General features: G+C 40.7%; 2 protein-coding genes across 2 annotated transcripts in view; one reads left to right on the forward strand and one right to left on the reverse strand.

Moving 5' to 3' along the window:
• Positions 1-5,940, reverse strand: part of PARG (poly(ADP-ribose) glycohydrolase) — a 139,440-nt gene extending 133,500 nt beyond the window's left edge. The window contains exons 1-3 of the mRNA XM_003801665.3: positions 5,419-5,940; positions 4,880-4,902; positions 3,467-3,512 (exon numbers count right to left, since the gene is read on the reverse strand). Coding sequence (XP_003801713.1) covers positions 3,467-3,512; positions 4,880-4,902; positions 5,419-5,642 — 293 coding nt within the window. The 5' untranslated portion in view covers positions 5,643-5,940. The remainder of the gene's footprint in view (positions 1-3,466; positions 3,513-4,879; positions 4,903-5,418) is intronic.
• Positions 5,941-5,973: 33 nt separating this feature from the next.
• The window catches only part of LOC111722132 (mitochondrial import inner membrane translocase subunit Tim23-like), an 11,225-nt gene continuing 4,650 nt past the window's right edge, over positions 5,974-12,548 (forward strand). The window contains 2 exon segments of the mRNA XM_023508004.1: positions 5,974-6,218; positions 10,303-10,361. Coding sequence (XP_023363772.1) covers positions 6,113-6,218; positions 10,303-10,361 — 165 coding nt within the window. The 5' untranslated portion in view covers positions 5,974-6,112.

The raw sequence follows: 12,548 nt of genomic DNA on the forward strand, positions 1-12,548 counted from the left end.
CCAGAGAGGAGCTAGAATCAATATTGTGGTTTCAAAAAGTAATTTGGGGGTTGGCACCTGTAGCTCAGCGGTTAGGGTGTCAGACATATACACGGAAGCTGGCAGGTTCAAATCCAGCCCAGCCTGCCAAACAATGATGATAATTGCAATTTAAAAAAAAATTAAAAAGCCAGGTGTTGTGGTGAGCGCCATGGCACTCTATGGAGGGTGACATAGTAAGAGTCTGTCTCCAAAAAAAAAAAAGAGTAGTAATTTTGATTACTGAAGAATTATAAGCCAAGAACCAAAACTAGTCCTTTCGAGAGTAATAAAATTAAGGAGAGTCATTACATACTCGTAATGGCAAAGTAGTTAAAAGTGACATTAAGCTTTAAGGCTGAGATGTGAAAGATGGTAATGCCCTTAAATAGAAATATGAAATATAAGAGAACTGCATTTAGGAAAAATGTGATTAGGTCAATTCTGCACATACTAAGCTTGAAACTAAGGAATAAATAGATAGAAATGACCAAGAGACAGTAGCAAAAGTATAATTGATAGCTTGAAGGAAAGAGAGATGCAATATAAATAAATGCAAGTCACATTTTATATAAGCATTAGAAATAAGTGTGCTATTAACATTTAATGTATTAGATGGGGATTAAATGTACACCATATTTTAATACAAGGTAACAAAATTTTAAACATTCTCAACTACTCTATATTGCAATGTAAGCATCTAGGCACCTTAAAGCCATAAAGTCATTTTTATTTACCTATATAAATAAGAATATGAGCAAAACAGATACAGGCTCAAACACATGAAAATCCACAGTTTATCACTAAGATAATGACACAATTGAAATACATTTCAGATATGGGGACAATTTTATACCAGAAATATATTATATTCAATTGCCATGTGTTTTGTTGTTTTTTTTAAAGAGACAAGAGTCTCACTCTGGCTAGAGTACAGTGGTGCAATCACAGCTCACTGCAGTCTCAAACTCCAGGGATCTGGCAATCCCCTGCCTCAGCCTCCTGAGGAGCTTGGAGGACTAGAGGCACATGCCACCAAGTCCAGCTTGCCAGGTAACTTTTACCTTCCATAAAACAGTAATGATCCAATTAGTAAACATCTTTGATTAGTATTTTTCTAAATAATTTCTTTCACAAAAAAGTAATTATATCTAGTTGGTATTTCTTGCTAAACATTATTTTAGTAATTTTACTTAGTATTTCTTCATCAAATCAGGATTCAGAGGAAAAAACTGGCTTCAGTCTGAAAAGAATAAGACAATGAATCATTTGATTCTGAGACCTTTTCTATAATCCCATCTTCTCTATTTAATTTCTCTATATCAAACACAGCAAGAATATTTCAGAAAAATCCTCAAGTCACAAATCCAGAAGTATGTCCAAAATTTCATAAGCATAAGAATTAAATGTAAGGATGCAATGACCAGGTTTCTGCAATACACATGAAGCACTGTACTGCACTAATCAAGTCTACAGAACCTAAAGACTGCATACATCATGAAAAACGAGCAGTGCCCCAGTGAAACTGAAGAAGAGGGCACTCGCTTACAGCCCTGACACCAAGAATGTGTTCTCTCTCCAGCTTCAGAATTCTGATTATGATTTCTAAAGCCTGAAAAAGGAAAAAAGGAAAAGCAAGAGATGAGAAACCAAGTATTTCCAGCTAATAAAGCATTCCTCAGTCCTTCTGAGGGTCCCAGAGAAAAGACTGCTTATTACTCTTTCAATACATTACTTCTAGCTTCCAAAGGCTTCTTTTCCAACACATCACAGGTCTGCTTCAGAGCTTTGCCTCTCTTACGCCTGAAGTAAGAATAAAAAGATGCTTCCCAGGTTTCCTGGGAATTTCCTTCTTTTAACTAAAAAATTCAGCACAAAAAGAGAAGCAGTAAGAAATGACAAAAAAAGATACAAGATCTCACAGGGGTATCCAACCTTGTGGCTTCTCTGGGCTACCTGGAAGAAGAGCAATCTTGGGTCACACATTAAATATGTAAACAAACACTAACAAAAGCCAATGAGCAAAAACAAAAGGTCCAGGCATAATTTTTGTGATACTCACCATCACAGATAAGAAAAAAAGTCTTTACATAATTTGCACAGACACCCCTGACAGAGTCAAGTAATCCTGGATTGAAGTCTTTGCTCACTCACTTACTAGCATCATCTTTGTTAAGTTACTTCACTTCATTGAGCCTCAAGTTCCTCATCTAGAAAATGGGGTTAACAACACCTACTTCCAAAGGTTATGTGAATCAATGACAATACAAAAATGAGAGAAAATATTTGCTGAATATCCGCTATGTGTCTAGCCTCAATAGCGGATATTCAACAAATGTATTCTCTGCCAACACTTTCACCCAATCTCTATTTCACCAAAATCAGTAGTACTCCAACTTTATCCTGACTTCACATCATTTACACTTAGAATCATTAGCAACATTACTGAGTAACCAGTGTATTTCACTGTCATTCAATTAAGAGTTCTAGACAAATGTCAAAGGCCCAAAGTGCACTAAAATTCACCTGCAGTTCAAAGGAACGCCTAACTTCCACAAACATCTCCCATAAGAACACAGCTGGCTGAGCCTTTCCTCACTAGAGTGTGAATAGCATGCTAAGTTCTGCCAACACACAGATTTGCCTATTTCAGTCAATATAAGAAATGTGTTATCAGGAAGATAACATAAAACTTAAAGATACTGAATAATATCCATTTCCTTACCTCATCTACTTATTCCAAGGGTAACTATACCTAAACATTTTTAACACCAAGCTTATAAAAGAAGTCCAAAATTTAAAACAATGGTTTTTTGACACAAATTTACACTTCAAACATCCTAACTGGTATCCTGTACCAGGCATACAGAAAACATTTATACATGTGAAATACAGCCCAAATTTTAATTTGGTTCCTCTTCTGCAGAAAACGTAAGATACAATCAGTGAAGACAGACTGCCCTCACCTCCACAGGCAACTGAACTCCTCCGCATTACATGCAAAGTTACTAGAACCACATTACCCAGTCACAGAAGTCAAATATAGTATCTGAAGTTCACCTTCAGTTATATTTCCCCATACCAAGCTCCCTGAAATCAACATTCCAAATTTTAAATACATTTCTTTTGTACAGCCCTTAAATACATCACTTACTCAGACAACTATTGTTTCCTGCAACTGGTCTTCCTGTTTATTACACTCTTGACTTTTACTATTCCAGTGTTGTATGAGCTACAAATGACTAACATTTTTTTCAATGAATAATACAACTTAAGAATTCATCATACACAGCAAGGGTAAGTATTATTTCATGAAACATTTGTTTCAGTTATATATAGCAGGTTACACTTATTTCATGCTGTGTGTACAGGACAAAATTTATACTATTGGTTGTAGTCAGAAAAGTCCAAAAGCCACTGCTTAAGCCATATTTTCTAAAATACTAACCACATGGTATCCCCTGCCTTGCTAAAAAGCTTTTTAGTGTCCAACCCTCCCCATTAACCACAGAATAAACTTCAAATCCTTGAATGGTACTTGAGTTTGTTCATGAAGACATGAAGAGTCCATGAATTCCTGCCTACCATCCAGCCTCATTTAACACTGTCAGCCTGTGCTCTGTCTCTATGAACATCTTGCATGTGCTATTCTTTCTGCCAGTATAATTCTTTCTCCTCTTTATTTATAGAGCAAATCCTGCTCATCCTTCAAGACTTAGTGTAAGTCTCCTCTCCACTTCCTCTAAGTCCTAAGACATCTAAATGCACACCATTCACTAGAGCAGCAGTTCTCAACCTGTGGGTCATGACCCACAGGAACTGTATTAAAGGGTTGCAACATTAGGAAGGTTGAGAACCACTGCACTAGAGGATCAACTGATCTCTGTCCAGCCTTACACTGTTGACTACTGCAACCTTTTTAAAATGCCTTTTTTCTGTAAATGACACACACACCTGGCTTTCCTTTTATTTCTATGGCTACTTCCCTTCAGTCTACCCTTAAATGGTGTTCCCAAAGATACTGCCCTGGGTTACCTTTACTTTCCTGACATGCTTACACATTCTAATCTACACTCATAATGTTTTTGCCAAAACCCCCTTATCTATCTCTCCAGCAGACATTTTCCCTCTGAGGTACAAACCCAAGTTTCCTGAATTTATCCACTTCTCTCCTTTCTTACTGCCCACACCTAAGATGCAGCCATGATTCTCTCCCATCTAGACTAACTCCACCAGTAGTGGACCTCCACTTGTGCTCCCTTTCAATCTATTCTCTATTTTCCACACATCAGGCAGAGGGACTTCTCAAAAACAGAAAAAATCTGTGGCTCATGCCTGTAATCCTAGCACTCTGGGAGGCCGAGGCGAGTGGATTGCCTGAGCTCACAGGTTCTATACCAGCCTGAGCCAGAATGAGACCTCATCTCTAAACATAGGTGTTGTGGCAGGCGCCTGTAGTACCAGCTACTGGGAGGCTGAGGCAAGAGAATCGCTTGAGTCCAAGAGTTTGAGGTTGCTGTAAGCTATGAGGCCAGAGCACTCTACTGAGGGGCAAAAATGTGGGACTCTGTCTCAAAAAAAAGAAAAAAATCTAATTGAGTCGCTCCCCTGCTAAAAACTTTCTTCTCATTCCCCTCACTGAGGAAGTTAAAAATCCTTAGCACTGCCTAAATATCCAATTTGATCAGATTTTTTTTTCTACTCATCTGCATCCTTATCTCTTACTACTGTCCTTGTTCACTGTAGGCATCATCTGCACTCCTGAAACACTCCCTTTCTTCCTCTTAACCTAACTCCTACTCATTCTTCAGTCCTCAGAATAAGCATCTCATCTTCTGGAGGACTACTTTTGATTCCATACATGTGGTTAGGTACACCTGTCTCCTATGAGAACATACTGCCCTCCCTCACCTATCAGAACATCCATTACCCTTTATTATATTGACTTCTGCTATTGGCTATCTTTCCATAGATGTTAGAATATGAAAGTGGAGACCAATTTTCTCTTCTTTAACACTGTATGCCAAGGACAAGTACAATGGGACCCAGAATCCGAACAAGTGAAGTTGCAACAACTTTCCATCTACAGGATGAAGCACCCTACTACTTCACATACACAAATAGACCTCCTTCACGACTACGGCAATTTCTCCATCAAACCTGAGGAAAGCAAACAGGTGGAGTCCCCTGTCATTTTCCACCCTGTGACTGCTCATCGGAGTTTTTCACACCACCCATTGTACGACGAAAAATGTGACTCCATTCCCCCACAAGTGGCCTTGATGGGTAAACAAGGGGACTTTATGGTGGTGTATACAAAAACGGAAAGGAGTAACTTGCACCCCTGCGCCAGGAGGAGGTACTGGCCGAGGCGAAGGACAAAGATTTGTATTTCCCCACGTACCAAGCGAGGTGACGCGGCCTCTGTGCGGTCCCGCCCGCCCCGGGACGCAGCCTGGCGAGGACGGTGGGACCCTTAACTGCACGTGAGCGTCCTTGGGGTCGAGGACGCGCCTCTGCCTGCCGGGAAAGCTCCGGGCGTCGGAAGCAGCAGGCGGAGAAGTTGCAGCAACGCACCAGCGGGGTCGCTTGGTGCAGGGCTCACAGCCGGGGCCCGCACTCATGCTGGGACCCGCAGCGCACAGTCCCCGGGCCGGCCCGGACGGAGAGCCTCATTCACTAACCCTGAGAGGGACTGACTGCGCCGCCTTCTCAGCGCCTCCCCGCACCATTCCCTCTCTGCCGCTGCCTGCTTCTGCAGGTGCCGATCCGCTGGCCTCCCGAGTCAGGCCCTATGCAGTCGCCTGCCTTCCCTCTTCCACAGGCACCCCACCTGCATCAGGACGCGGCGCTTTGATTCGGACTTCGTTCACTTTCCCACCACCGGAAAGCTGCCGTGAGGCACTTCCGGCTTCCGGGGCGTACTCTGCCGCAAAGCGGAAGTGTGATGCTCAGCGGGTACCGGCGCCCGGAAGGTCAGCGTGTGAAGGAGGCGGTGGTAACGCGGGTCCCCCGCTGGTACTGAGAAGCAACGGCCAAATCCACGACCTCGGCCTGAGGCAGCGGCGGGAAGCAGACAGTTTGCTACGACATCATGGAAGGCGGCGGGGGCAGCGGCAACAAAACTACAGGAGGTTTGGCTGGGTTTTTTGGAGCTGGCGGAGCAGGTTACTCGCACGCGGATTTGGCTGGCGTCCCATGTAAGTATGAGGCCTAGCTTACGAACATTTCTGACTGGTTCACACGTCTGACCGAACATGCGGTGTCCCCCCTCCTTTTTAAAATCTTGCTGGAGGTCACAGCTTCTGTACCGATGGTAAGGCTTCTGTCCGCGCGGCGGCTTTTTCAAGATGGAACGAGTTTTGGGGGACATAGATGCCTGTGATTGACCTGGAGTCGGGAGATTATGCATATTTTCTTAGGTTAATATCTAAGTCTTATGCCATTTCTTTTCATCACACTCATCCCTGTGTTTTGGCCATGTGCTTGGTTCTCGGGTTAAGAGTAGAGCCTCCCTCTGAAATTAAATGTATTACAGATAGCAAGCCCGTGCTTAACAGAGACATATCCTAAATCCCAAAGTAGCCGTCAGGGCAAAGTGTAATGTACGTAGGTGAGAAATAAATATGAATATAAAGCTGGGAAACCATTTGGAGGAGCTGGGAAGTGATCTTAACCTTAAAGGTGATTTATAGACATGAAGAATGAAGCCAGGTAAGAATTAAATGAAAGGAAATGTGTACAAAATCAAGGATGCATAGGCATGTGTATCCTGCCTTTGCCTCACTTCAGTCCGTATGTGTTGCAGGTCTTTGGGATTTTACAACTGTGAGTATTCAACTGTATTAATAAAACGTGAAGGGCACCTGTTGCTCAGTGGTTAGGGCGCTGGCCACATGCTCGGGGGTGGGATGGGGGGGTAGGGGTTCAAACCCTGCCGGGCCTGCTAAACAACAACAACAAAAAACTTGGACCTAAAAGTAATTAATTAGGCAGCAGCTGGCAGGGGACCAGGTGTCCGCGAAAGTATTTTCTTTGGGGGGAATCACTGTATATCTCTCTAGGCCTTTTACCCTCAACAACCTAAAAAAACACTGTCATGTCCCTAATGTCACCAGCATCAAAACTGAGTCTGTAGAACACAGTTTTGTTCTGTTTTTTTGTTGCAGTTGTCATTGTTGTTTAGCTGGCCCAGGCCGGGTTCAAACCCGCCACCCTCAGTGCATGTGGCCAGCACCGTAACCACTGCTACCAGTGCCAAGCTTTTTTGTTTTCTTTATTTAAGACAGAGCCATGGCATAATAGTTCACAGCAACCTCAAACTGTTGATCGCAAGCGATTCTCTTGAGTCAGCCTCCTGGGTAGCTGGGACTGTATAGACGCCATGACACCCAGCCAATTTTTTGTTGTTGTTTACCAGACCAGGGCCTGATTCAAACCCACCAGCCCCAGAGCATGTGGCTAGAGCCCTAATCACTGAGCCCTGGCGCCCAAGCCTACAACACAGTTTTATACTTTGTACTACTCTTAGAATCTCTTGAGTATCAGAGCACAAAGAGCACTACTATCTTAAAGTAACAAAGTATTGTTACATTAATTTGATTAAGATTGTAAGGTAAATTGTGAAAGACCAGAGGATGAATACCATTCATTGAGCTCTAACAATGTGCCAGCTACTTTCCTAGATGCAAGAAGTAAGTGGTTTAATATTTTTCTTAAGGCTCAGCGCCTGTAGCACAGTGGTTACAGCGTTGACCACATGCACCAAGCCTGGCGAGTTCAAACCCGGCCTGAGCCAGCTAACCAACAGTGACAACTGCAACATAAACAATAGCCCAGGCATTGTGTCCGGTGCCTATAGTCCCAGCTACTTGGGAGGCTGAGGCAAGAGAATCGCTGGAGCCCAAGAGTTTGTGGTAGTGGTGAGCTGTGACACCATGGCACTCTACCCAGGGTGATAGCTTGAGTCTCTGTCTCAAAAAAATTTTTTTTTCTTATAAGGTGATCTATCTTTCTTTCTTTCTTTCTTTTTTTTAGACAGTCTCACTTTATCGCCCTTGGTAGAGTGTCATGGCGTCATAGCTCACAGCAACCTCCAACTCCTGGGCTAAGCGATTTTCTTGCCTCAGCCTCCTGAGTAGCTGGGACTATAGGCGCCCACCACAACGCCTAGCTATTTCCTTTTTGTTGTTGTTGCATTTTGGTTGGGGCCGGGTTCGAACCTGGCACCCTTGGTATATGGGGCTGGCACCCTACCCACTGAGCCACAGGTGCCAACCAAGGTGATTCTTCCTGTCAGTGGAGCTTGGAGTTCCCTTACTACTGAAGTGGGCCTGTCAAAAGAAAACCGTCACAGTTAGTGATAAATGCTGTAAAGGAAATAAAACAGAATCATAAAGTGGTGATAAGAGCAGGAGGCCATTATAGAATGGGCCAGGGAAAACAACTTAGTAGAACTGATATTTGAGGTGTGACCCAAATATGATATAAAGGCGTGGGAGACAAGTGTCCAGGAGAATGGCTAATACAAATGTCCTGAAACAAACTTGGCATGTTTGAGGAACAGCTGTTAGGTGGATGTGTCTGCTGAATTATAAGAGAATTGTAGTGATAGAAGGTCATGATTTCAGAGAGGCTGAGAATGGCAGAAAATGTATGGTTTTATAAGCCATGGTAAATTTAGATTTGATTACAAGTGCAGAGGGAAGTCATTAGGGCTGATTTCCTTTTCTGAAGAAAATATAGTCAGGCACAGAAGTGTGTACCTATAAACCCACCAAGTCAGGTGACTGAGTGAGGCAAGAGGATCATCTGACCCTAGGAATTCAAGGTCAGCCTGAGCAACATACCAAGAGCTAGTCTCTTTAAAAAAAGAAAGAGAGAAAGAAAAAAAAAAATAGCTCAGCGCCTGTAGCTCAGTGGTTAGGGTACTGGCCACATACACCCAGGCTGGTGGGTTCCAATCTGGGCAGGGCCTGTTAAACAATGACAACAATAACAACAACAACAACAAAAATAGCCGGGCATTGTTGCGGGTGCCTGTAGTCCCAGCTACTTAGGAGGCTGAGGCAAGAGAATTGCTTAAGCCCAAGAATTTGACGTTGCTGTGAGCTGTGACACTGTGGCACTCTAATAAGAGCGACATAGTGAGAGTCTGTGTCAAAAAAATAAAGACTTTAGTTGCTATGTAGAATGTTAATTGAAGGAGTGAGAGGAAGCAAGGAGTTAGATAGGAGTTTGTTGCTGTCAGATTTTTATTTTTATTTTTTGAAACGTGGTCTTGCTGTTTCCTGGTCATGTTATAGCCCACTGCAATCTCAAATTCCTGGGCTCAGGTGATCCTCCTCCCTCAGCCTCTGTGCACCGCCATGTCTGGCTAATTTTTCTATTTTTTTATAGAAACAGTATCTCACCATGTTGTTCAAGCTGGTCTCAAACTCCTAACCTCAAGCAGTCCTCCCACCTCAGCTTCCCAAAGCACTGGGATTATAGGTGTGGGCCGCCTTTCCCTGGTGCAGTGATTATTTGGTGGTAAGATAGTAGCAGTAGAGATGGCAATAAATAACACAATTTAAAATATATATAGGAAATGGAATTAATAGGACTTTCAGGTGATGAAAAGATCAGAGTTGGGGTAATATTTAGATTTGTGAACAAGCAATGGAGATACAGAAGGATCAAAAGATTAAAATTTGAGAAAGATGATTTTCCTTGATAGGTTTTTCTGTTTGGCAAGATAGTGGAATTCAGTTTTGGCCTTCTGAAAGTTTGCAATTTTTTTTTTTTTTTTTTGCACTAATCCTCACTCCTGTGGTAGTGACCCAAGAATTCTCAACCCTTAATGGGAAATTAATTGTTAGCAGTAACATCTGAAGGAACTGTCTTAAAATATTTATACCTAACACATAACACAGAAACCAAACCCAACTACTCTTTCCCATAGAATTGATTAATCTCTTGTCAGTCTTATTTTATAATTTGCGGAGTTGTCAAGCATTCCTATAGCAAAGAGAAAGAAATTAGCTTTATGCTTGGCCTGGGCTATGCTTCCTACTAGTTTGATAATTTGATCAGTGTTATTGCCATATCTTATTGGTATTAGAGCCTGAGCCACCAGTGTGAGGATGAGTCAACCCCCAAACCAATAGATAGGGTGTATAAAACAGGACAATTTTTCACATTCAGTGAGCCTATGAAAATCGCAAAACTTGTGATAGTTGAGAACTGAATTAACTCTAAATGAAATAAAGAATTTTGCAATATGACATTTTGTTTTCTCTCTAGTAACTGGTATGAACCCTCTGTCTCCTTATTTAAATGTGGATCCACGATATCTCGTGCAGGTAAGATTAAGATTTTCCTGGTTTGGTCCTTTATCTTACCATTTTTTTTAAAAAACCAAGTAGTTATGCTGATGAACTGTGACATATTTCTGGAGGCACTAAGTCTCTGGTCTCCATTCACCCTTTTTTCCTTCACAAACCCTAGGGACTTATATCTCTCTCAGTTACCTCCCTTCAAAGGTTTTGGTGGTTTGTTTTTTTTTAACAAGGAATTAATATAAAAGTACCCTAATAAACTATTGGGGTAAATAGTTACACAGTTTGGTTTTAAAGCTCAGTTTGCAATGTAAGGTTAGTGGACTAAACCTCAAAGTATCTTGGCCAGGTGAAGTGGCTCACTCCTATAATCTTAGCACCTGGAAAGCAAGGCAGGAGGGTCTTTTGAGCTCAGAAGTTAGAGAACAGCCTGAGCAGGAAGAAGACCCTGTCTCTACTAAATATAGAAAAATTAACCAGGCGTTGTGGCAGATGTCTGTAGTTCCAGCTACTCAAGAGGCTGAGGAGGAGGAGGAGAACTTGAACCCAGGAGTTTGAGGTCGCTATGAGTTAGGCTGGTGCTATGGCACTCTAGCGTGGGGTAACAGAGTAAGACACTTTCTCAGAGAAAAAAAAAGTAGTATCTCTTTGAATCCCAGATATCTTGGATAGCTCAGGAAAGCAAGTTGATTTAGAAAGTCCAGAAAAATAATGTATTATGCCGTATCAATTTCTAAAGTATTAAAGGAAAGAATACAGGACAAAAACCATATAGTTATCTCAGCAGTAGTTTCACAAAAAATATTTTGCAAAATCTACCATCCCCTTTATGATTCAAAAAAGCACTCAAACTAGCAGTAGAAAGGATTTCTTCAACTTGATAAATGAACTTTACGGAATATCCAAAGCTAACTTTATACTTAATGATGAAAGACTGAGTGTTTTCCCCTAGATTAGGAATAGAACAACCTTATCTAACTAGGGGAATTAGGTAAGAGAATGAACTGGCATCCAGATTATAATGGAAGAAGTTAAACTGTCCATTTGCAAATGACACGTTCTTATCTATAGAAAATTGTAAGGAAACTACAAAAAAACTATCAGAACTAATAATAGTTTAAACTCACTAGTAAGTAAGTTAATAAAGTTGCGAAATATAAGATCAATATACATAAATCAATTATATTTTAATACAGTAGAAATGAACATTCCAAAAGTGAATTCTAAAAATAATTTCGTTACTGAAGATGTCAAAAAGAATAAAATACTTAGAAATAAATTTAACTGAGATGTAAAACTTAACATTCTGAAGACTACAAATTAAAGGCCTAAACAAATAAAAAGATATTCTGTGATCTTGGAAAATTTAATATTGTTAAAATGACATTATTCCTCAAATCAACCAACAGATTAAACAGTGTCTATCTAAATCCCAGCTGGCCTTTCTGCAGAAATTGACAAGCTGATCCTAAAATTCATATGGAAATTCAAGGGACATAGAATAGCCATCTGTCTTGAAAAAGAAGGACTTATACTTCCCAATTTTAAAACTTACTACAAATCTATAATAAGACACTGTGATAGTAACATAAGAATAAATCTGTGAATCAAAATAAATTTAGAGTCCAGAAAAAAAACCTTTACATTATTTACATTGCATTTGTTTTCAGCAAGGGTGCCAAGAGAATTAAGTGGGGGGAAAATAGTCTTTTCAACAAATGATGGTAGGACAAATAGAATTCATACTCCAAAGAATGAATTTGGACCATGACATCACACTGTATGCAGATGTCAGATTAAAGACTTAAATGTGCAAGCTAAAACTAAAATTCTTAGAAGAAATCATTTTTGCAAATAGTTCTGACCTTGATTAGAAAATAATTTTTTTTCTGTTCTCCAAGTTTTTATTGATAGTGATTTCTTAAATGTGTTGCCAAAACCACAAGTGATGAAAGGGAAAGTTAATGAATTCAATCAAAATTTTAAAATTTTGTGCTTCAGACACCAACAACAAGAAAGGAAAAAGATAACTCACAGTTCAGGAGAAAATATTTGCAAATCATATATCTGATATGGGACTTAAATCTTTTATATTTAATTTTTTAAAAACTCTTCAAATATTAAAGACAACCTAATAATTAAATGGACAAAGAGTTTGGATGACATCTCCATGAAAATATCTCCATGAAGATATACAGATGTCCAATAACC

This window comes from Otolemur garnettii, unplaced genomic scaffold (genome assembly GCF_000181295.1).
Source record: "Otolemur garnettii isolate 467f Iridium unplaced genomic scaffold, OtoGar3 scaffold00217, whole genome shotgun sequence".
Classification (NCBI taxonomy): domain Eukaryota; kingdom Metazoa; phylum Chordata; class Mammalia; order Primates; family Galagidae; genus Otolemur; species Otolemur garnettii.